Source organism: Gamsiella multidivaricata (genome assembly GCF_025024155.1).
Source record: "Gamsiella multidivaricata strain RSA 2152 chromosome Unknown BC939scaffold_57, whole genome shotgun sequence".
Classification (NCBI taxonomy): Eukaryota; Fungi; Mortierellomycota; class Mortierellomycetes; order Mortierellales; family Mortierellaceae; genus Gamsiella; species Gamsiella multidivaricata.
Genome location: NW_026251765.1, coordinates 218492 through 242832, shown reverse-complemented (window position 1 = coordinate 242832; position 24341 = coordinate 218492). Strand labels below are relative to the sequence as shown.

The window sequence follows — 24341 nt, the reverse complement described above, 5'->3', positions numbered from 1 at the left end:
GATCTCCTTGCCCCTTCGTATCGAGCCAATGAACATTTCATACATTTACAACATAACTCAGCCCATTTAATTAATAAAAACGACAATCATGATGTCTTCTTTGCTATTTTTTTTTTTTTATCCAATGCAATTATTATTTATTTTTCCTTGGTTCAAAGCTCGTTGATAGTAAAAAGAGGTCATCATAAAGGGTCATTAAAGTCGTGGGTGGTATCGGGTAACTTAATGTTACAAAAGAAAGAAAGAAAGAAAAGATATAAACAAGAAAATCGCGCAGGTATAGAAAAAAAAGAAAAAGAAAAAGAAAAAGAGAAGAAAAAGGTGGATATGGATACTAGCAGTGTGTGTGTGTGTGTGTCCGAGTCGAAATGCAAAAAAAAAAAAAAAAAAAAAAAAAGCGCCCGTTTGCTTTTTTTAATGATCCGTCAACAGTGCATCCGGTCCACGGTAAATGGCAATACCCAACGCGGTCGAAAGAATGCACAGGAATCGGCACCAACGCCACAACAGTCTGAACACCAAGAACACACTCTGGACCATGCCAAAGATACCAAGGAAACCACGACGTGACCGCCGGCCCACATAGTATCCATCACGCTTCTTGTCATAACCAAACGACGACGCATCATGGTCCTCGAAATGCGCCCAGCCCACCACAGATTCCTCCTCGTCCTCAAGATAACTCGAGTACCCACTGTAATCATCATACATGTGGCAACAGCATCCAGGCGTCGACGGTCGGCGGTAGTGCAGATGATGAGGATCGGAGCAATCGGACATGTCCTCGTCCGCGCTCTCGTCCTCGCATCCAGAGCTGACAATGCCGCCAGCGATAGTGAGCTGGTGATGATGGCCAAGTCGCTTGCGCGGACGCAGCTGGTATCGCTCCACATCACTATCATCGCCATGCTCGGCGGTGCTGTCTCCCAAAGGCTCTCCAAGACCGCCGTCCGTGTCGCTTCCTGCGTATTTGAATCGGTTTCGTCTCTTGCGGATACAGCTCGATGACTCACACATAGACTCCTCGCCCATGTCCTGGATCCGTTCGCGCCAACCATTGACCCGTCCTCCAGCATCATCCGAGAACGCATCCGACTCAGAGTCATGGCGATGGTTCTTGAGCGCTTTCGGTGACTTGGGACCACCCAGATGAATAGGTTGCTGCTGCTGCTGCTGCTGCTGTTCAGGCACACGGGGCGGTCCAAAGAACGACACGTCTCTGAACCACTCGCTCTCCAGCTCTGCCAGCAGTGTCCTGCGTGGGCGACGCTGGCCCTTCAATCCCGGGGACTTTAACGCCATCGGTTGAGGGCTCGCTCCGTGCAGGATCGTCTTGAGCGCCTTAAAGTCCGCGTCCTCTCTCCTCCACACACTCTGCACCGGTGACGAGGGGTCTGCGGGTGAAAGAAGGGGCGAATTCATCTGAGAGAATCTCGAGGACATGGTGCTGATCGTGTTCTGCAGTTCTTCAATCGAGTTCTCCAGCTCCCTGACATGTGCGGACTGCTCATCATACGCCGACTGCAGATCCGAAAGCCCACAGAGGTTGGCCATCAGTTCCTCCTGCTCCTGTTGCATGTCCGAAAGGTCCTGTGCCAGTTGCTGAGTCCTCCTGTCCGCCTCGGCTTTCTGCTGCATCAGTGCCGTGTTCTTGCGCTCGAGCGACTGTAGTCGATCACGCAGCTCCTCAAAGATCCTGTTATCCTCCGCCAACATTTCCTGGATCGTGATCTCGTCCATGACATCGTCTCCTATCATCTCGAGCGCCATGTTGGCCATGGTCGACCCAGGGATCGATCCTGGTGCAGGCAGCTGATTCTTGAGCATGATACGGCGCATCCGGATCATACGACTGGCCTCGATGAGCCGTCCGTTCTGTTCCTCCAGGTCAACAACCTTGAAGGTCGTCCGGTCGAGCTCGTCCTTGCACATCTTCAGCTCCTTCTCGGCCCTGCGAAGGCGCTTGAACGCTTGCCGTCGTCCATGCTTCAGCTCTTTGGTGACAGCATCGACCTTGCCCTGCAGCTGCGCATTCAACTCCTCGAGCGAGGCCAGCTTCTCGATATCCTGGCGTGACCTTGACCGCATCATATTCGAATTGTGACTGGTGGGGCTACGACGGAACGAGGTCGCATGGTGATGCGAGTTCGAGGAAGTCGGGGGTGAGATGGGGTGCAGCGATGACGAGGACGATCGGGAGGGCTCAAAGTCGTCGACCCAGTTCTCGTCCCCACTGTTGTTCCCATCGTTATCGTCCGGGTCGATGATCGCAATCGAGCCAGACATCTCGGGTGCGGGCGAGAGGATGATTTTGCGCGGGGGCGTAAGCTGTCGAGGACGATGCATTCGTTGGTGTCGAAGCTGAGTCAGGATGTGTTGGTACTTGGCTTGCAAGTTGGTGTTGGAGTCGATAAGATCTTGGCCCATCACTGCTGCCATTCCGAGGTCTAGATATATAGGCGAGAAATGAAAAGAATGAAGAAAGAAAGCGAGGACAGATGGGAAAGGGCGTAAGTAAAGAAAGCAAGTGAGAGAGAAGGAACAAGAACTAGGGCCAGGGGGAGGAGGGATGAAGAGGAGAATGATAGGACCAATTTTTCCTTACTCCCTCTCCCCCCCCCCCCCCCTGGGTTGTTTTTAGAACCAACTTACCCCGATCCTTTTCTTGGATGACTTCGTAGGCATGCTGTAGCAGCATACGGAGGTCCATAGTGCCCAGGTTATCAAGACCCATCTGATCCGGGGAAGGGCCTTCTTCTTCTTGTTGTTCGTGCTCGTGTTCGTGTTCGCCGTCCTGGGAAGCCGATCCAAAGTGACCATCATCATGTGCATGTGGTTGAGGATGGGGATGTTGGGGGATTTGTGTATCCGATATCGAAGATAACACAGAGATTTGCTCCCCTTGGTGAGGATGGTGGTGATGATGCGTTCCTGAGTGCAGTGCGACATCGGAATCCTCATCCTGGCCATTGTCGCTGCCACCTGCAGCACTGCTGCTGTAGTAGTCAGAGGAGACCTCGTTTGCAACCTTGCGCTTCAGGACCTCGTCCAACGAGGCCATCATGTCTGCCTCCTCCGAGGAAGGGATGTGGTTGGGCTGGGGAGAGCTGCCAGCGGTGCTGTTGGAGACGGAGCTGATGGGAGAGACGAGTGGGGCAGGAGCATCGATGTCTGCCATGGTCGAGGCGGTTGTGCTTGTGGTAGTGGCAGTAGTGGTGGTGGTGGTGGCAGTAAACTTTGCCTTGTGGGCAAGAAGTGCTGCGGTGATAGGTGTTGTTTCAGAGGAGTGATATCCTGGGTCCGAATTTGCCTCTTCAGTCTCTGTGCCTGACGCTGCCAGGGCGGTCAGGGACGCCTCCGTGTTGAAAGTTGTGGAGGCAATTGGTGCAGCAGTCGAGACGGCTATGGGGCCTTGGTCCATTGTCTGGGGACTGGTGTTGTGGGGTCGTTCAATTGAAAATGGGCGAGTGTTATATGAGGGGCCTTATATGAAGAGCGTCAGGAGAAGAGGTGCCGGCGAGTGTCAGTGAGAGAGAGGGAGAGTGGGGGGAATGTACGATATAGAGTGAAGTGAAGGAAAGAAAAGGGAGACGTTGCGATGGAATGAGTTTGGATTGAATGAGGAGGAAGGAAGAAGGGGAAGGAAGAGGGGAAAGAAAGAGTGTAGGGAAGAGGGGGGGGGAGGGAAGTTGGTTTTTTTTTTTTTTTTTTTTTTTTCACAAGGAAAATGAATGGGGTAAGGCCGCAATAGTCTAACATACAGCTCGATGGTCTCTACCAGAATACACATGGCATATGATAAACATATTTTATTGTTGTATTGAACGAGCACACGCAGTAGAGTGAGCATGCGCATACTTCTGAGCATGACGATTATATATCCCAGGATGCCCATGACCCTGTCTTACTTGCTTCCCCCTCTCCATCGGTCTTGTCAGCTAGCAAGTCAGTCAGCCAGGCCACACACATCCTTCTTGCAAATGTAATCAACTTACTAGGGACTAGGGTTCAATGACAATTGCTGAGGCTTGAGAGCAATCGAATACCAGAAAGGAGGAGGAGGGGGCAGACAGGCCCTGCAGATCCCTCCTCCACCTCTCCAGGCAGGTCTCACCTGGTGCCATAATATCGTAGCATAGACCGAGGACGACGGCAGGATGTCGACCCCTCCTCCTCCTCTTTCTCTTAAGCATCATAATGAAAACGATGATGGTCCTTGACAGTTGACACCTTCAAAAAGGGGCCAGAGGGAAACAGGATGGAGGGATCCACTTCCAATGCAATGATGTTTACTTTCAGGTGAAAATCACAGGGCAATGGATTCGACTCAATCACGTTCATTCACTGGACTACCGCAATAGGGCGACGGAGAAGACTTGAGGGACCCCCCCCCCCCCACCTGCACTAGGCCACACCATGCGCCATGCACCGCATCGCCATACCAGGCCGTTCCATGCCGTGTTACGGCGATAACATCTGTTTGCATGCAAAAATATCGACACAGATCAGACTGGCCATCCGTCCCTTAGCGCGCAGGTGCACCTTTCTCCCGTCAATCTCGTCTCATCAAGGGCGTCTCACAATGAAGACACGGACAGAGAGAAAAGCCAAGCAGCGCGTGCCAATGGGGAAGGGGAGGGGCCCCTGACCAGGATGACCAGAGGGTGGCGGTTCTCTCTACCGAGCCATCATTACCGCGACACATGTCCATCCCCTTTTCTTTCATTAACCACTATCTAATCCCTTCATTCTCTAGACCCGTCCAGAGCCACGATAAATATATGCAAACGACAAAAAGGCTGCATTTCCCGCCGACCGGAATAAACTTGGGGCAAGAGAGAGAGAGAGAGTAGACAAAGTAGACAGGCACAGCGGGAAGATAGAACTCTAGCAATTTAGCACATCTGGTTGTGCATTTTGCGGGAAATGGGGGGAGGGGGTCGACAAGGATATGGACAAAGATAATATGGCAAGGCAAGATGTACTTCCGTGGGTGGCCAATGCTGAGGTTCTTTTTTAGTTGCTTCAATAATGGTAGACTAGACTACTTGCCGCTTGGGCTCTGTCCTTCGCATCGGTTCTATTCTTGCTGCGAAGGAATCGTTTCTAGCACATGTCATTTCAGCCTGCGCCTGGGCCAGGTCTCCGATCATTAATTGTGTGCTCAACCACTCTTTACACTGTACTCCAGCTCGTATTATTCCTACTGACTGCTCTTTAAACAAGTCATTCATCGCGTGTATAACTTAATGCGGCTGTCTGTATTCTTCACTTTTACATCTAGCTATCGATCGAGGAGTGCTGCCATTGCAAGAGAACCCCACCCTACAACGCAAAACATAAGAGAAGTGAATACGTATATATATAAGGGAGAGGTGGAGAAGAAAGTATGGCTGATTGGGTGTGCATAGACTGGGTAAAGTGCAAAAAGAAACAAAATAAAAAAAATAAAAAAAAAAAAAAGAGTGAGAGGCATATCTCCTGCTCACATATCGGTCGCGTCCATTTTGACACCGGCCTTTGCGAGGATGGTGTCCAAAATGTCCTGTCCCCTAGTCGCGTCCAGAACCTCGCTCTCGCGCGGTACCAGCCCAATTTTGCGGAGTCGCTCCTCCTTACTCTTGCCCAAAGTAATCAGTCCATTCGCCTCCAGCATATTAATCAGGTCCTGGTACTCTCCTCGGTTCACCGCTCCAATCTTGTTGCTCGACCGGCAGGTCGTGGTATAATGGTCAAAGACCTTGCCGACCTCGCAATCGACCGTCTTGCCGCTCTGAATCTTCATCACCAGGACTGCCAAGACAATCTTTTGGTGCACATTCAACGCCTTCATCTTTTGTACAACCGGTGATCCAAATGCTGACGCCAGCGCCTTCTTAACATGTTCCACCGTCACCTTGGGTGCGTCCTGCAATGTGAGCTTGGCCGCCTTTGAAGAAACCGCATCCGCAAACGAACCCGACTGTCGACGTGCAGCCGTCGCATTCTCTGAACTTCCAGCAACCTGGTTTTCAAGATTGGCCAGGCGGATCTCAGACAGGGGGGCGAGCCCACGCTGGGGCAGACTCTGACGCTTCTCCAACCGCTCCTTCTTCCTCGTCTCCAGCTCAACCATCTCAATCGTTTGGCGACAGATATCGAGCGCCTTTCTCAGGTCTCCCGTTGCAGCTGCCACCTTGCGCGCACACAGTTCAATGGCAGCTCGTTGCATCAATGGGGCGACGCGGGGTTTGCCTGTCTCGCTCTTGTCCTTGCCTTCTACTTTGCCGTTGCTCTCGTCCTTTGTATCGTCCTCCAGCGAGAATAGGCGGTCCATGATGATGGCTCGGATCTCAGCAACCTGATATGGGTTGAAGTTCAACAGCTGGGGCTCGCAGTCTCTGGCCTTCAATCGAGGCAAAAACCGGTCCGTCATATCGAGTGCGTTCGCAATACCAAACAGCGTCAGCTTGGAGCCCTCTGTCGACGCCCATTCGAACAGCTTGTACAATACATCCTGATCCTTTGTCAACAGCTGGTCAATCTCGTCGAGAACCACCACACTAGCAACGACAAGGTGAAAAATACATGGGCATCAGCAACCAATGGTTCACAGCCATAGTAAAAGAAAGAGAGGCACGCACATTCCATGCATTCCATGGCAGCAGAAAAAATAAAATAAAATAAAAAAGCACTTACTACATGATCTTCTTCTTGTTCGACTTGAGAACCAGCGACTCCAAGGACTTGATAGCAGCATCCTTCTCCTTCGACTCGGCGACATAGCCCATCTCTATCAACAGTTTCTGGTACACAAGGCGAGGGTCCTTGACCGTCATGCAGTTGATAGTAGCCGTCTTGACCTCATGCTCCACGTCCTTCATCTCACGCTCCATATCACGCATCACCTCCTTCAGAAGCGCCGTCTTGCCCGTCCCAGGCTGACCAGAGATATAAAGCGAACCTGCCTTGGGAACCAAAATGTGGTTCTCACAGAATTCCCGGATCGTCTTTCGCTCGGCCTCGCGTCCAACCAATCGATGGGTCTCGGCCGTGCGTCTGAACAACTCGCTTGTCCGTCTCGACGGCGTCCTTTTCTTGGTGGGCGATGGTGGACAGACTAATATACATGTTTTCAAGGAGAGTACAACGTCAATGTCAGTCTTTGGCTACTTGGCTGCTTGGCTGCTTGGGGAGAGGAAAGGGGGATCCTTAATCCTTTCCGTGGGCGTAGTCCTCCTCCATACGCGCGTGCTCGTCTTTTTTTTTTTCGTCTTTGGCTTTACCATCAAGATTCTCTCCTGCATCGTCCGAGTAGACGAAGGCACGCTTTCGAAGAGAATTGGCAGACATGGGCTCGCTCTCACGGGTTATGAAGGACTGGAGTGGATTCTTTTTTTTCGGGCGACAATCAGACAGCTGGCTGCAACTGTTTTTTTTTTCTTTCAGGTCCCACAGAGGCCAGATTCAAACTCGCTGTCGGGTTAGAAAGGAAGCAGATGAGGCTGGATGATCAGTGCAGGGGCGGAAAAAAAGAGAGCTGGACCAATGGATGGAGTCGATGGTCGATGGTCGATGGTCGATGGGCCAAGGAGGAGTGGGGAGAGTGCTTACAGGCGCAGTGGGACGATTATTTTTTTTCATTTAGCCCCTTTTGGGCGCCGCGTTTATTTTGTGTTGTCTTTTTTCCCCTCTGGGTGGGACTTTTTCTTCGTGGCTTCCGGTCCTACAGTGTCTAAGAGGGTCTGAGGGAGGTCTCCCCCCTCCGCGCAAAAACACTTTCTCGCGCAGAACAATACCTTTGTAGAATGTAAGGTACTCCTATAGAGATTCTATGTCACAACGAGGAGACTCGCCGAGTTGGCATCCAGATACCATTATCGCTTGCGAAGAAGGAAAAAAAAAAAAAAAAAAAAAAAAAAAACACACACACACACATTTTCCGATATGAATGCTAGCATCGCTCGCCTCACTCAGTGTTGCTCTATGCCTTCATCCTATTCAGCTCACGTTGAAGGTTATCGAATGGCGGGCACTACCTTTTTTTAGGAAGCCCCTCCCTTCCCCCACCTCCCCTCAAAGCAACTGGGCACACTTTACTGAATAGACCTAGTGAGTGACACTATGACACTATGACACTACTACTAACATTCAGTATTTTTAAAAAATGCTTTCTGCGGATAAAGCAGACCAAAAGGCAATCGGGATAATCTCACTTCTGATTAACCTTGATCAGCATTTTTTACCATAGGACGTCTCAGGGCCCCCTTCCCCTCCCCTTGGCATCAAAAAAAAAAAAAAAAAAAAGCATCGCCCTCTATAAAACAAGCGAGCGACGCTGAATCGTCCAAGGTCCTTGTTCAATTCCGATGCGTAGGATAAAACATCTATTCTGACTGAACCTTGGTCGAATCCGATCTCTGGAAAAAAAGAAAATTGGTGGCAAAAAACGTCTTGGATCTTAAAGCCCGCCCCCAGACACCGTTACGACATAAACTGGTGCCCGAGGTAAAAAAAAAAAAAAAAAAAAAAAAAAAAACAATGACTCCTGCTTTCGATGGCAAGAGAAATGGTCGAGAGTAAAAGACGAAAATCCAACTTTGGCCTCCTCTGTGTACCAAGTAGCACCACTCTGTTCAGACATCCCTTAACGCGAAACAAAAAACGTCGCTAGACACTCTATTTATTTCTACATCATCATGCCAATCTCCCTTAGTCTGTGGTCTCGCACAAGGGGCACATGCATCGGAAACGGTACTTTGTGAACAGCTCCAAGCGGCGACTCTCCGTCGACAGGTCGTCGTTCTTGATATACCCAACAAGGAGCTCCTCGCCGGCCATGACCTCCCTCGTCGTCACGATCGATACCTTATGGTCGTTCTCTGAGAACACAATCTTGGCGTTGGGCTCGCAAGAGTGCATCAAGTACGAGGTCACACGGTAGAATCCTCCACCAGTGATAGGAGCATCACGCACACTGCGATGTCTCTCAGGCAAAGGCTAGAAAAGAAAAGAAAGTCAAAGGCAAGGCGCAATTATGGCATTAGCAACGCTATCCTTCTCAAGATTTCAACCGAGAATTCAAGTAAAATGACTCCCTCTTTCCATCAACTTACCTCCACGTCGTGATCGACATTAAGAGAGGTGGAAACACCGTAGAGGTTGTATAGCAACCTTCCCTTCATAAGCAGGTACCGTTCCTCCGTAATGAACTCGTCAATGCCGGGGATATTGGACCCCAGTGCGACCTTCAAAAGCTCCATCTCTTTCTCCTCCTCTGCAGTGGCAGTGATCTCCAAGTAGCGAAGACGCTCCATGTGGTCGAAAGAATTGTACTCTGCTCCGCTGTTCAATGACTCTTCGTGGACCATCTTGACCAAGAACTTTGCAAGCATCTCTGGGACCAAGTTCCTGGTGGTCTTCGTGTACTCACGCAACGAACGCTCAGGACTGGAAGCATCCTCCGAGTCCTTTGTGCAAAGAATGTCATGGAATTCCTGTGCGGCCGACTTTCTGCAATCCTCCGTACAGAACACCACCTGGGTGCATTTTGAGCAAGGAACCTTGGATGCCTCATCCACAATCTGCTTCAAACAGTAATGGCAAAAGTCCTTGCCCTCCAGCGATGGTTCCAACGAGCTGATCACAGGCGCCTCCGAGTAGACTGTCTGCCCTGCACCGAACGACTTGGTCGCCACCAATCCACGACGGGTAACTTTCTGTCCATCAGCAGCAACGCCTTCTGGCTTCTCCTCGACCTTGACATTCATCTCCTCAGGCGGGAACACAGTGTAGTACTTCTCCTGCTTGCTCTGAACCTATCGATTCATAAATTCCCAATCGTTTTTTTGTTGATTCAATTAGTCATGCTCCATCACAATTTTGGCTGGAAAAGTGCGATCCGGCTCCTAGCTGTGATACCAAAACTTACATCCTTGCTGAGCATGCCCATCACAAGAGTAAAGACCTCTGGCGGGATCGTCTTTTGATAGACCATAACCAGCTCCGCAGGGGCTGGGTAGACCTTCAAAGCCTTGTAGAAGCAAATAGCGGCTTGACCAAACTTGGTAGGGCCTATTTTCCCCCCCCAGTTATGACATTGCGGACATGCCACAGGTGAAAAAAAAAAAACCGTTAGCTGGGGGATTTTCGAGATTTTTTTTGGGTCCGTGTTGTATCTCTAAATAGATCCCTGTTAAAGCGATAGTGTTACCTTGAGTGAAAAGGGCCTCTCCAGCTGAAAGCTGCTCCATACAGAACTTCTCACGCTCCTCCATTGACGTGGGGAAGTCTTCATCTGAAATACTGGCTAATGCCTCCTCGACAGTTTGTGCACTCTTGTTCGATAGCTTCTTTGCCTCCTCTGCAGCCAGCTTCTGAGTACGCTTGCGCTCCTTCTCTATCAAAGGGGGAAAAAAAGCGCCAGAAAGGAAACAAGGAAACAAAAAAAAATGAGGGCGATCAGTCAGTTTGCTGTCTCCAATCCGGTGATATGTTTCGCAAAGCTCCCCCCGGCCGGACTTCAGATGAGATCGAAACGGGAACGGAGCCCCTTCCGTAAAGGAGTTCATATTATGGTCCGTGACTCTGAAATGCGCGGCCGAAACGTTGGGGTGGGGAGGGGGACACCCAGAGTAACGACTTACTCAACTTGCGCCTGAATTCTGGATCGTTCCTTCGCTTCGAATCAAAGTAGATGGCGTAGCCGACCGTGGCCACAGCGAGCACACCGACGGTGGCTGCAACAATAGTCGAGGTTTTCATTTGTGGCCGGGAAAAGGAATGGTTGCAAATCAGGGAATAAAAAAAGTGGTGAATCAGAAGCTCGGGGCGATCGTTCCACGAAAAAGCAGTGAAATATGCTGTCATTTCCACGTGACATGTTGGCTGCGCGGGACGCGTTTCAAATTTCAAACCTGCGCCATCGCGAGAGACCCGGTAAAATGGACATGATAATAATTGCGCTGCAAAAAAAAAAAAAAAAAAAAAAAGAATAGGACAATAGGACGATAGGACGATAGGACGAGCGATGCTGTGAAATATTGACAATCTCAGTTGTGGAAATAAACACTTGTATTGCATTCCAGCAGTTTTATTTCAGGATTTAGGACAAACGCTTAAGCCTGCTTGCGGCGGAAAGAGCAGCCTAGGAAAAAAAACCCCCAGATAGTATCATGTCAGACATCGATTATGATCCAAAACGTGAATCAAAACATATACATTAGCACTCCTGGAGTGCTCAAGTTGGTACTTACCCTCGGTCAAGCGGGTGATACCACCGGTGGGCTGAGCAAGAACGTTGGCGCAGCTCGAGCACATGACAACAGTCTGGGCATGGGAGAAGACGGTGGTGATCTGGACGCATCCCTGTGAAGCATGAAAATGAAGGTCAAAAAGAATCAAGCTATGTGTCAATATCGTCCCTTTAGGTGGTGCACAGCTTTAGAAAGCATATGATCCTGTAATCGACGGCGAATTTTTGAAGAAATCCAACTCCAAATCCACTATGGTTGCTGCAGCACAAGAATAAAAGCCGAGTTCTATAACCCTTTCTACCCTATGCCCCTGCTATTTTTTCTTTGCTGAATTAAGGCTTGCCGCGGGAAAGTCCAATATCGATTATAAGCAGCTATATCAATGTGCAAGCTGTAAAAAGTGCGAATAACGCCTTGCTCAATTGTTCCTGATATCCCTGATATTCCTGATGCTTCTGATGCTCTTGGTAATTCCTGGCTATTTTACAAGGCCGTGAGAGAGGACTGAGCTGTTGCAATGCTTTCCCCCCCCCCTGAACATCCAAAAAGTCCCGCCATATCCTGCTCTCGTATCTTTCGTCCTCGAGACTTACAGGGCACTTCACGTCCATGAAGTAAGAGTTGGGAGACTGCACGAGTCTCTTCAACTTGTGGGTCTTCTGCTCAAGAGCGTGAGAAGGGTTCAAGAGATCAACAGCCAACTATATGGATGCGATGAGTAAGAGTGAAGGCCGTTCGTGTTAGTCTCGTCTGCATCTGTCAAAAAAAAAAAAAAAAAAAGGCCCCATCCGTTCTTTTTGATCGCCATCACCACCCTCCTGAACTGGTGTCGAACTGGCGCGATTCTGAAGATGTAGGGTTCCGACTTGCTGTCCCCTTCCAGTATGCAGATGCAAAACCTTGGCTTGCACATCGCTAGATCATAGTCTCCCCATGGGCTCTTATTTGCAGCCTGCAACCAGTATCGTGCCCAGCAAAAATCCTGATGCTTGTCGGAAGGGGACGCTCGCTAGTAACTGGTCCTGTCCTGTCGTAATACTCCATAGGCCGTGTAAGTCGTGTAAACGGTACAGCTGAATTTATCGAAAATAATAACATCGCCATCCTTAATCATCCTATCATCCTTGATCCTCGATCAGCCAGAATGTAATGTCCTGCATGATGGCCCCATTTCCTAGCTTTCAACCGCACTCCTGCCAGATGGATGTGTTGTGTGTATCCATCGCTGTAGGTTGGATGCATAGCACAGAAAGGGGGGATAGTATCACGTGCCATTTTGCTTGCGATTCGGTTGAAAAAAAGGAAAGAATCAGTGCTCCCCGAATGAATGGGCATAAAATGGTTTCGGGATGCTGCAAACCAAGTCACTCGCCTTTTAGGTTTTGCAGACAATTGTAGCCCTGTTAGAGCGTCCTAATCCACACAAATACCATATCCGTAGCCCATTTTATAACAGAGCACGCACGCGATTAGCTCCATGTTTTATTATACGCAGTGCCACATGACAACGAGCTTAGGATGAATGAGTTGAACATCTACCGTACATACTTTTTTTTTATTTTTTATTTTTTTTTTTCGTTTTGTAAAAGAGATACACAAGACTGGCAGCAACTCCTCTTCTTGTTGACCTGGTCGTATTATCAGACGCGCTTATGGGATACTCGCGGTACATTCATTAGTAGATTTATGGCCTATGTACAAAAACTATGTATATAACAAATCTTTGAAAACAAACGGCGCAGGGTTGCTGGTCGCCATGATATTACAAATACAATTTGCGGCACACCGTGTTTACAGACACAGCACAGAGGCCGCCAAAACCACTGCCAGACTGAATAAGGCCCCGTCATACTTCAACGCGGCTCCTGTGCTAAGGCCTCCTGTCTTTGGGCTCGATCCAGTGTCTGGGTTCTTGACAGATGAGCATCCTTGGTCTGATGACTTTGTTGCGGTCGTCAACTTGGCCATGCCATTGAAGCTACAGGTGGCGGCCGCCTTCTTGCCGACATTAACGTAGTACGTATTGTACATGTAGGACAACTTCTGACTGGGATTACAGAAGGAGTATTTGCCGTAGACGCCAGTTTTGCCATTGGAGCTGATGTCGTCGCACGATGTCATACCACAGATCGTGTTGAGCAATGTTCCCAAATTCTCCGTCGTCGCTACAGCCTGGTCGGAGGCAACGCAGCTTAGGGAGGACATCATGCAGTCGCAAGCAGATGAAGATGGTGTCGGGGGCAGGTTTTCGCTAGGCTCCCAAGCCGCGGTAATGGCAGGACAGGTTGATTCTGGCAAATTATCGTTGTAAGAGTCCATGTTGACGCCTTCAGGGTGCAATGGTGCGAGAACGTTCTTCAGGTTGGTGTAGTCAGGCAGGATAGTGACCGTGTTGTCCGGCTGGACTTGAACAAGGCCGTAATTGTTGGCTTCCTGCGACCATTCATAGACAATACCACCGGACCAGTTGCCGGTCATATCTGGTCCAAGGATCGACTTCACTTCAGGGAATGTTCGTGGTGTGACAAGGTTGCAACCAAACTCGGACAGGAAGACTGGAATGGAATACGAGGCAATGTCCTTTGTGCGCTCGGCGTAGCCTGAGGTCTGGTAAGTCATTTGGTCACCACACCATTCGTACAGGTTGATGCCAAAGAAATCGAGACGCTCCTCATCTTCGCCACAGTTGAAGTAGGCTTGGATCTGGAGGCGAATGTCGGGGTCATCATTGTTGGCGTATCCGACTGGGATCTTACGAGGCGCCGTTGAGCTGATATAGTTTTTGGCGTCCCTCAGCAGTGCCTTGACATAGGCACTGGCAACTGTCGTCTTGTTATCGTTAGTGACCTCATTACCCACAAAGAATCCGAGCGTGTTAGAGTAGCCTTTGAAGGCATCGATTGTATTCTGCGTATTGTTCCAGATGTCATTGTCGTATTCCGGGTTGTTGCGAACGATGGAGTACTGAGGTGTGGTGAGGTCAACCAAGAGATAGATTCCAGCGTCCTCCAATGTTTTCATGCACTCGTCGTGGTTGAGAGATGAATCGACCTGGGTGAGGATCAAAGACGTTGTTTAGTCGGTTAGCGAGGAAAAGGAGGTAGAAGAGGGAAATACCACCTCCACAGGCACTTGGTTCACAAATCGTCATATATACCTGGTAAACACGGATAGTATTAAGGCCAAGGTCCTTCATGAGAGTAAAGTCGCGCTGACAGTCCGCTGGATTTGAGAGAGGGTCTGTAAAGCCCTCGGAGAGCGTTCGCGGCTGATAGGCGACGCCCTTGATGAAGAACTGGTTCTTTGAGACAGAGTCAAAGAACTTTGTGCCCTTGATTGTGATTGGGTTCAGGGCCCAGGCTGAACCAAGGCTGCAGGCAGCAGCGAGAGCTAGTGTCGGAAGAGTTGAGAGGCGGACCATGGTGGCGGCAGTATCGTTTTGTTGGATTCCCGGCGCCAGGAAAGACGAAAGAAGGTGGAGAGCGGCCAAGCGGACAGCCGGATCAATTAAATCAAATGACGTTGCTATGTCGACCAGGAGCAAATCAAAATAAGCAAACACGCACACGCTTTGCTAAAAGATAAAAGAGAGTGATGCAATAAAGGGAAGGATAAACCAGCGGAGAGTGAAGGAGCAGGAAGTTGTCTAGAAGGATATGGAGCAAATGGGTGTGAGACGCTGACAGAGATTATTTATACCGTAAAATTTAAAAAGGACGACCAGGGACCTTCCAATGGCCCCATGCTCGGCCCTCTGTCATCATAGCGTGGAGCTGGGAGTGGAATGGACAAGGACGTGCGTGTGTCTTGATTCCCTGCATCAAAACGGTAACAAGACAAATCACGGAAGGGTCCAGATGCTTTGCCATGGCGTTGTCAGGGACCATGCGTCAGGTTGGTCCATTCCGACATATGGTCGCCAGTAGGAATTGAAATCAGATAAGACGCGGTCCTGATAAGTCGGGGCTAGGATCTGATACGCTCCGGGTTGTGCCCACTCAGTCTTCGATGGAACCTTCTACTTCCCCACACCCGGCTTTTGATCCTTTTTAAAAGGCTGGGAATAAAAGTTGCGTCTCATACTTACTTATGAACCGAAAATGACGCAGATGATGCTCCCGCTTGTTCTGAGCTATGTCAAGATGTGCAGGCAGCATGTTGGGCAAATAGAGTGATTTCTACCTCCACACCGGCACTGGATACCAGGGAAAGTGTGTGTCCATTCAGGGTCAGCCCGCTAGCCCTGTATATTTGGTGATCGATCGTGTGGATACACTAAATTTACGCCCAGTTTTGTCTCTTTCCCCCCCCTGGCGTAAGGCCAAGTGGGCGTATTTTTTTACGCAAGCTTCAATGATAGTTTAATCCTTCCGCTGTTGCTCACATGAACAAGAAAGAGGTTGCTCTTTGAGTAACAAAGAACCCAGCGGGGTTAATCTGATACACATTTTTTTTATTATCCCCAGACATGATGGCGCGCCGTAGATGGCTTTGTCCTAACCCCTGGCTTGGGTTAAAGATAGCTAATAAAGGATTCATCTTTTTTTTTCTTTTTTTTTTTTACTCCACAAGCACGATGGATGGGTAGTCTCTGTGGGGGGAGCATGGGGGGGGGGGGGAGGATAGCATGTACATACCATGTAACGTGTATGTCCCTCAAGCAGTGTCAACACAGCAGCAAAGGAGAATGCCGCTGCAATAAACGTGCTCAAAACAAGGTTGGTCAATAATCGAATTAATCGAGTTCCCCTTTCATTGTCCAATATTCAGCTCACAAATTCTTTTTGTCAAACAACGCGCAGGATGGCGCCGTAGGCTTTCTCGAGAGATCCAAGCTGGCTTTTCTCTGGAACTGAGGGGAGGAGTGAAGGGCCCCGTGTGTACCGACTGCATTATCGGCATCGGCATCCGTTCGATCGACCCCTGTGCCCTGGCGGTTGTTTCGCAAGGAGTACGCAGCGTGGAACATGTTTGATGCAGTTGCTAATTGACTATAGATAGATCGACAGACTAGCACCGCGAACACGAACAAAAAAAGAAGGGCAAGAAGAGAGACGGATGTACAAACTCAAGTGGAAGGCGGGTGGATGGGTGCCCACGAGGGAGAGAGAAATCGGTCGACAGCCCTAAAAGAAGGATGATATTCTTAGCATGCGCACGCAGGGGCGGCGTTCCGTAGCCAGTCGATTTCCTCCATCGGCATGCTCCCCCCGCCCATTGTCCATCGTCCATCGTGTGTGGCCTCTAAATTTACATGGTATCAAATGTCGCACAGATAACTCAAATGGTCCCTGTGTCAGTTCACAAGAGCAAGGTTCTGTTTGTTCTTTCTAGGGGAATATGGAAGGGTCCTGGGCACCCATGGTTACATGTCGGACCATCAAAGCAGTGCAGCGAGTGGGAGTGCGAGTGGGGGTGAGAGCGAGAGCGAGAATGAGAGTGAGGGTGAGAGTGGGAGGGAGGGGGATAAAGAGTGCTGCTTCTTTCTTCTCCTTTGCACGCGTTCTCCCTCTCGCTCCCCCACTCACTCCACTCCTGGTCACCGACCTGCTGCCGCTTGCTGCTGCCACGGATAACTCCATCGCACTACACGTCTTTATGCGCCCTCTCCCTCCATCCTCCTCCTCCCCCTCCTCCTCCTCCTCCTCCTCCGCCCTGTGATTTCCATCCACATCCAACGCGTTCGTACATACACTCTTCACGACATCCCCCAGCATTCTCTCTGTACCTTCCGCCCCATACACCCACCGCTCCACCTCCGCCTCCACCTCCAGCACAGCAACATCCAGCATACATTCAACACATACACACATACACACACACATACATACACCTCGCTCTCGCTCTCCCTCTCCCTCCCTCTCTCTCACTCTCTCGCTGCGCCCAGCCATACTCCTGTCTGCCACCTTCCTCTTCTTCACCTTCTTCATCTTCTTCTTCTTGACACCCGTTTGTGTGTACAAGACACAGCAAAGACCACCAGAATATATCATAGAGGTAACATGGCGCGCTTGATATCCCATGGATCGAATCAACCCATCACTGATGATTGCTTGCGAGCACAATCTATCCTTTACTCACACCGCCCTGCGCGTGTCCCTCTTTCTTCTTCTTCCTCGTCTTCCTCTTCCTCCTCTTCCTCTCTCTCTCTCTCTCTCTCTCTCTCCGTTCTACTCCTCCTTAGCGCTTTTGCTCCGCGTCTTGCTTTGGCCTCATCATCTCAATACCAGCCCTTCGATCTAGCTCCCACTGACCCCCGCGCTTGAAGCCGCATCGTTCGTCGTGGGCGATAGACATCTACACCATGGACCCAACTGGCCATTCTGCATCACCGGCCATACAGAAACAAGGCGAGCCTCCATATCCACAACGACAGGCGCCACAGCTACCACCCCGTCCCCAGGGATACTTTCCTAACCCAGGGTTTCTGGGCCCCGCTGACCATCAAAGCCCTTTCCAACAGGGGCCTCCAGAGAATACTCCATACCCCCAATCCATGTCATATCCGCTCCACGACCTGCAGCAGCAGTCTCAACATCCGTTCCACCCTACAGTCCACAGACTGAATTCTAGCAGCCAGTTCAACAATCACGGCTATGGACCGGGACTGAATGGACAGGATTCTGAGGACGAGAGTCTGTACTCGCACCATGGGATCCCCAACCATTGTGGCACAATATGCTCGTCGTCGTCGCAAAACTCGTTGTTCCACCACCAAGATTCAGGACTGAGCGAGGGTGAGTGCTGTGCCTGATGGTGTCCTTAGTGTTTATTTCAACACGTTGTGCAATGCCAGCATGGCTCGCACAAAACGGTCGTTCCCAGGAGGGAGGGAGGGGGGGTGGGGACTAGGGATCTATTTCTGATGAGCCCCCCCGCGCCCATTGGCTGGGGCGGATTTCCCGCACCTGTCTGCTCGTGAACGATTTCATCATTCAGGTTGCATATCTGTAAATCTGTATATCAGACGACTAATCAGCATCATCGCTTTCACTCTCAAATACCATGACAGAGCGACATCCCCACGTCCGATCCTTCGCCGACTCCAGCAGGACGCCCAGCACCGATCCTGTCCTCCACAAGGGTAAGGGTCGGCGGGATGGGCCATCCGAATCCGACTCGGAGACTTTCAGCGACTCGCGCTCTGACGCCGTCATGTCCCCGAACGCAAGCACAACCGCAGGAGCCGACGTCGATCTCTTTGGCCCCTTCAGAGGCCCCGACGACGGCCGCTACACAGGCTACTCCCCATCCTCGGATGCGCTGCTCTCGCTGCTGGAACACAAGAAGAGCCCCCTCGCGGGACACCACTACCGCTATGACCCACCCTCGACCCCCAATAACCCCATCCCAGACCAACAGCAGCTGCCACCATTCAACCCATACACTGCATGGACAATCGAGAAGGGTGTCCCCTTGGCCCGGGAGGAAATCGAGGGCATCATGCTGGACCTGACGCGAAAGTTTGGTTTCCAACAGGATAACATGCGCAATCAGCTGGACGCATTCATGACAATGCTGGACTCGAGGGCATCCCGTATGAGCCCCGCACTCGCTTTGACGACCATTCATGCAGACTACATTGGAGGAGAGAACGCCAACTATCGCAAGTGGTATTTTGCGGCTCAACTGGACCTGGACGACCACATGGGCTACCATTCAGCTCCAGGAAAGAACAAGAGGGTGAACCTAGCCTCGATGGTGCCCCAGCCTGGCGCCGTTGATATTGAGACCCACGAGTCGCTGGCCATGGCGGAGGAGCACTGGAAGGCGCGCATGAACAACATGTCCCATTTCGACCGTGCACGCCAGGTGGCGCTTTATCTCTTGATCTGGGGTGAGGCCTCCCAGATTCGATTCCTGCCCGAGTGTCTGTGCTTCATTTACAAATGCGCAGAGGATTTTTACCTCTCACCAGAGTGTCAGCAGCTGATCAACCCCGTTCCCGAGGGCCTGTATCTCCGAGACGTGATCTCGCCTCTGTACCGGTTCATTCGCGATCAAGGATACGAAGTCCAGGGAGACCGGTACGTCAAGCGAGAGCGCGACCACGACTCTGTCATCGGCTACGACGATATCAACCAAGCATTCTGGAGCCCAGAGGGAATCGAGCGTGTCAGGCTCCAGGACAGGAAACGGCTTGTCGACATCCACATTGCCAAGCGATGGGGCGCCTTGGGTCATGTCGACTGGGAGTCTTCCTTCCGCAAAACATACACCGAGAAGCGGACCTGGCTCCACTTGGCTGTCAACTTTACACGCATCTGGATCATCCACGTCGTCATGTATTGGTACTTCACCGCCTACAACACGCCCTTTCTCTACACGGATGAGAACGCGAGCGAGTCAGGAGTCCAGTGGACGATCGTAGCGCTCGGTGGCGCGATAGCGACTTTGATCATGCTCCTCGGAGTCTTTTGCGAGTTCATGTTCATTCCCCTTACCTGGCAGAACACGACGATGCTCATCCAGCGGCTGATCATCCTCATCGTCGTCCTGATCTTGAATGTCGCGCCCACGCTATACATTTGCCTGTATAACCGAACTGGCTTAGCCTCCCAGGCTGTCGGCATCGCCCACTTTGTCGTCTCCGTAATTACGACGCTCGTCTTTGCCATCGTTCCGTCGAACCAGCTCTTTGGTGGGAGCTCCAAGACCTCACGCAAGAACCTTGCTTCTCAAACGTTCACTGCTTCCTTTCCGAGGCTCAAGGGATCTGATCGAGCGCTGTCCATCTTTCTTTGGATGCTTGTCTTTGGCTGCAAATTGGTTGAATCGTACTTTTTCCTGGCCCGTTCCTTCAGGGATCCTCTCAAGGCCCTGTATGCCGAACGTATCCCCAACTGCAGGGACAAGTACCTGGGCGGCGCATTATGTTCGATTATGCCCGTGTTCACAGTGGTGATCATGTTTGTGGTCGACCTGGTCCTCTTCTTTCTCGATACGTATCTTTGGTATGTCATCTGGAACACCATCTTCTCCGTCGTCCTGTCTTACCGCCTCGGTATCTCGGTCTGGACTCCGTGGCGAAGCATCTTTTCACGTCTCCCCAAGCGCATCTACGCAAAACTGCTTGCCACCGCCGACATGGACGTCAAATACAAGCCCAAGGTCCTTTGCTCTCAAGTTTGGAATGCCATCGTGATCTCGATGTACCGCGAGCACCTGCTGTCGATCGAGCATGTCCAGCGTTTGCTCTACCAGCAGGTCCCATCCGAAAACGAAGCCAAAATGACTCTCAAGGCGCCAACGTTCTTTGTGTCCCAGGAGGATTCTTCCATCAAGGCCGAGTTCTACCCCTATCGTTCCGAGGCAGAGCGCCGCATCAACTTTTTCGCCCAGTCTCTGTCGACACCTATTCCAGAGGCGGTGCCCGTCGACGAGATGCCGACGTTCACAGTGCTGGTCCCTCATTATTCTGAAAAGACATTGCTTTCGCTCCGAGAGATTATCAGGGAGGAGGATCAGAACACACGCGTGACACTCTTGGAATACCTCAAGCAGCTGCACTCAGTTGAGTGGGATAACTTTGTCAGGGACACCAAGATTCTGGCTGAGGAAACATCCATGTTTGAGGGCGCAGGCGCATTTGGATTGTCTGGCTTCGAGGGTGATAAGGAGAGCCATCGCGACTCGGGCAAGAACAATGACGACCTCCCCTTTTACAGCATCGGATTCAAGTCCGCGGCACCCGAATACACGCTCCGTACACGTATTTGGGCTTCGCTCCGTACTCAGACCCTGTACCGCACCGTATCTGGATTCATGAATTACTCCAAGGCCATCAAGCTGCTCTACCGTATCGAAAACCCCGAGATTGTTGCACAGTTCGGTGGCAATGGAGATCGCCTGGAGCGCGAACTCGACCGACTCTCGCGGCAGAAGTTCAAGTTTGTGGTGTCGATGCAGCGCTTCACAAAGTTTAGCAAAGAGGAGGCCGAGAATGCCGAGTTCTTGCTTCGCGCCTACCCTCAGCTTCAGATCGCATACTTGGACGAGCGCCCACCGGAGATTGAGGGAGAGGACCCGGTTGTGTACTCGGTTCTGATCGACGGAACCTGTGAACTCATGCCCGACGGAAAGCGACGACCACGTTACCGCATTCGACTCCCTGGTAACCCGATCCTGGGTGACGGCAAGTCCGACAACCAGAACCATGCTATCATCTTTGCCCGCGGCGAATATGTTCAATTGGTGGACGCGAACCAGGACAACTATTTGGAGGAGGCGCTCAAGATCCGTAATGTTCTCGGGGAATTTGAGCAGCTGCATATGCCTCAAATCTCGCCCTACTCGCCCCAGATCACGTCCAAGGACGTTCCTGAACCAGTCGCTATTGTGGGAGCCCGCGAGTACATTTTCTCGGAGAACATTGGTGTCCTCGGCGATGTCGCCGCCGGAAAGGAACAGACATTCGGTACCCTGACCCAGCGCATGATGGCCAAGATCGGAGGCAAGCTTCATTACGGCCATCCAGATTTCCTCAACTTCATTTTCATGACGACCCGTGGAGGTAAGATACTCTGGAGTTGTTGTTATTTTTTTTTATTTTATTTTTTCCCTGCAAAAATCGAAACTTGGGACTAATTTTAATTGAACACTCCACATTGTTTTATTAGGTGTCAGCAAGGCTCAGAAGGGTCTTCATTTGAACGAGGATATCTATGCCGGAATGACGGCCTTCAATCGCGGAGGAAGGATCAAGCACACGGAGTATTACCAGTGCGGCAAGGGGCGTGATCTCGGCTTTGGCTCCATCCTCAACTTCAATACTAAGATCGGCACTGGCATGGGAGAGCAGATGCTGTCACGCGAGTACTACTACTTGGGAACGCAGTTACCTCTCGATCGCTTCCTGACGTTCTATTACGCCCATCCGGGATTCCACATCAACAACATCTTTATCATGCTCGCCGTGCAACTGTTCATGATCTCCATGCTGTTCATCGGAGCCATGGCTTCGTCCGTCGAGGTCTGCGCGGACGTTACACAGGACGACTGTGTCAACTTGGTGCCTGTGTACGACTGGATCAAGCGCTGTGTCATGTCCATCTTCATCGTGTTCTTCATCGCCTTCCTGCCCTTGTTCCTGCAGGAACTCATGGAACGCGGCTTTCTCCGCAGTCTGATCCGTCTCGGGAAACACTTTATGTCGCTCTCGCCCCTGTTCGAGGTCTTTGTGACACAGATCTACACCAACTCGATCTTGACCAATTTGTCGTTCGGAGGCGCTCGGTACATCGGGACCGGTCGTGGGTTTGCGACGACGCGAACGCCATTTACGCTGCTGTACTCAAGATTCGCTGGCCCTTCGCTCTATCTGGGAATGAGGACGCTCCTGATGCTCATCTTTGCGTCGATGACGATGTGGGTGCCACACTTGATCTACTTTTGGGTCTCGGTCCTGGCCTTGGTGATCTCGCCCTTCATCTTCAACCCCCACCAGTTCGCGTTCACAGAGTTCTTGCTCGACTACCGCGAGTTCCTGCGATGGCTCTCTCGCGGCAACTCTCGTACACATGTCTCGTCCTGGATCTCGTACTGCCGCACCCTCCGAACCCGAATCACCGGATACAAGCGCAAGCGACTGGGCCACCCCTCAGAGAAACTCGGAGGTGATATTCCCAAAGCCCACTTCTCGGTGATTTTCGTCTCCGAGATCGTGCTTCCGTTGCTCCAGGCGATACTCTGTGTGATCTGCTATATGTTTGTTCGGTCCTTCCCCAGCGGTGTCACCAACCAGGGTGGCGCTGTGTATACAAGTGGGTTACTCCGAGTCGCCATTTTCGCCCTAGGTCCTATTGTGGTCAATGCTACGGTATTGGCGGGGCTTTTCGCTCTCTCGCTGATCCTGGGACCCTTGATGAACATGTGCTGTGCAAAGTTTGGGTCGATCATGGCAGCGATTGCGCACGGTGTCGCAGTGTTGTCACTCCTCGGCTTCTTTGAGGCGCTTTGGGCGCTCGAGTCGTGGAACGGTTCACAAGCGATTCTGGGAATTATCGCGGCCATCGCAGTACAACGATTTGTGTTCAAGGTCTTGACCGCAGTCTTCCTGACGCGCGAGTTCAAACACGACGAGACGAACCGAGCCTGGTGGACGGGCAAGTGGCACGGACGTGGGCTGGGCATGTACGCGATTTCCCAGCCGTTGCGTGAGTACGTGTGCAAGATCATTGAGATGTCGATGTTTGCGTGCGATTTCCTGATGGGCCATATCATCCTGTTCCTGCTGTTCCCGATCTGTTTGGTACCCTGGATCGACCGGTGGCATTCGACCATGCTGTTCTGGCTGCGGCCGAGCAAACAGATCCGGCCACCGATCTTTTCGGCCAAGTTGCGTGCGCAACGTCGTCTCGTCGCTTGGACCTATGGGACCTTGTTCCTGCTGTTGTTGGCGGTCTTTGTGATGTTGATTGCGGGACCGTTGATGTTCCCACAGTATATGCCCAAGGATCTTGGCAAGACCATTCCTGTCTAAGAGCAGAGCTGGGTTTTTTTTTGTCTTTTTGGCTTTCTTTTTTCGTTTCTCGTCCCTCTCCTACTCTCGTTCGATTTCTGTAACATAGTTCATTTTTCATTTTTCATTTTTCATTTTTTTTTTTTCAAAAGGCATCCCTAATCGTCCGTAATAAACCTTCTTTGCGTTCCTTCCTCCTAAAATGCCTCCCCCATGGGTCTCGTTTCGTTTCCAAAACAAAAAGTATTGCGCTGAAAAACACACTTGAATCTACCAAATATCGAAGCCAGAACGAAAAGGCAAAGTGATTTCATATGCTCCCCCCCCCCCCTCTCCCCTCGGGATTCGTTTCATCTAAACAAAATGCCATTTCAAATAAATAAAAAAATTCAGAGGTCGCGTGCCATTCTTGCATCCGGTGTTCCCTTTTTTATGTGTCCACTTCTCGATATCATCAACCTTTAAAGTGAGCCTAATGCCTAATATTTGTATCGTTTTTGTGTTATGCTTTTATTATGCAGCTGTGCTTTGCAAGATAAATGATGGGAAAAGTGCGATTAAGAATGTGAATGAAGTGCTGGATGTAATTACAAAAAGGTGTGTGTGTGTGTGTGTGTGCCGGAGCGACCCAAGAGAAAGGGAGAGGG

The 24341-nt window shown here is 50.8% G+C and overlaps 6 protein-coding genes across 6 annotated transcripts; 1 reads left to right on the top strand and 5 right to left on the bottom strand.

Annotated features, from left to right (window-relative positions):
• Positions 1 to 399: 399 nt before the first annotated feature.
• BC939DRAFT_459392 (uncharacterized protein) lies at positions 400 to 3679 on the bottom strand. Its single transcript, XM_051556732.1, has 2 exons — positions 2653 to 3679; positions 400 to 2447 (listed from the first exon to the last, which is right to left on the bottom strand). The coding sequence occupies exons 1-2, from the start codon at positions 3419 to 3421 to the stop codon at positions 415 to 417; spliced, it is 2802 nt and encodes a 933-aa protein (XP_051409685.1). The 5' UTR covers positions 3422 to 3679; the 3' UTR covers positions 400 to 414.
• Positions 3680 to 5194: 1515 nt separating this feature from the next.
• On the bottom strand, positions 5195 to 7606 carry BC939DRAFT_495035 (P-loop containing nucleoside triphosphate hydrolase protein). Its single transcript, XM_051559626.1, has 3 exons — positions 7266 to 7606; positions 6679 to 7099; positions 5195 to 6542 (listed from the first exon to the last, which is right to left on the bottom strand). The coding sequence occupies exons 1-3, from the start codon at positions 7330 to 7332 to the stop codon at positions 5486 to 5488; spliced, it is 1545 nt and encodes a 514-aa protein (XP_051409684.1). The 5' UTR covers positions 7333 to 7606; the 3' UTR covers positions 5195 to 5485.
• A 1020-nt stretch (positions 7607 to 8626) lies between these two features.
• On the bottom strand, positions 8627 to 10794 carry BC939DRAFT_459388 (MAS20 protein import receptor-domain-containing protein). The gene is made up of 5 exons (XM_051556731.1): positions 10626 to 10794; positions 10193 to 10378; positions 9911 to 10053; positions 9096 to 9797; positions 8627 to 8979 (listed from the first exon to the last, which is right to left on the bottom strand). Exons 1-5 carry the CDS (start codon positions 10741 to 10743, stop codon positions 8692 to 8694), a joined length of 1437 nt encoding a protein of 478 aa, XP_051409683.1. The 5' UTR covers positions 10744 to 10794; the 3' UTR covers positions 8627 to 8691.
• A 216-nt stretch (positions 10795 to 11010) lies between these two features.
• BC939DRAFT_459385 (40S ribosomal protein S27) lies at positions 11011 to 12042 on the bottom strand (the record flags this gene model as incomplete). Its single annotated transcript, XM_051556730.1, has 4 exons — positions 11011 to 11125; positions 11235 to 11346; positions 11828 to 11935; positions 12040 to 12042. The coding sequence occupies 4 exons, from the start codon at positions 12040 to 12042 to the stop codon at positions 11097 to 11099; spliced, it is 252 nt and encodes an 83-aa protein (XP_051409682.1). The 3' UTR covers positions 11011 to 11096.
• Positions 12043 to 13025: 983 nt separating this feature from the next.
• BC939DRAFT_487582 (Glucanosyltransferase-domain-containing protein) lies at positions 13026 to 14888 on the bottom strand (the record flags this gene model as incomplete). The annotated part of the gene is given in 3 exon segments (XM_051559357.1): positions 13026 to 13232; positions 13248 to 14285; positions 14392 to 14888. 3 exon segments carry the CDS (start codon positions 14653 to 14655, stop codon positions 13026 to 13028), a joined length of 1509 nt encoding a protein of 502 aa, XP_051409681.1. The 5' UTR covers positions 14656 to 14888.
• Positions 14889 to 17557: 2669 nt separating this feature from the next.
• On the top strand, positions 17558 to 23831 carry BC939DRAFT_426524 (glucan synthase). The gene is made up of 3 exons (XM_051553175.1): positions 17558 to 17971; positions 18247 to 21747; positions 21854 to 23831. The coding sequence occupies exons 1-3, from the start codon at positions 17731 to 17733 to the stop codon at positions 23713 to 23715; spliced, it is 5604 nt and encodes a 1867-aa protein (XP_051409680.1). The 5' UTR covers positions 17558 to 17730; the 3' UTR covers positions 23716 to 23831.
• Positions 23832 to 24341: the final 510 nt, after the last annotated feature.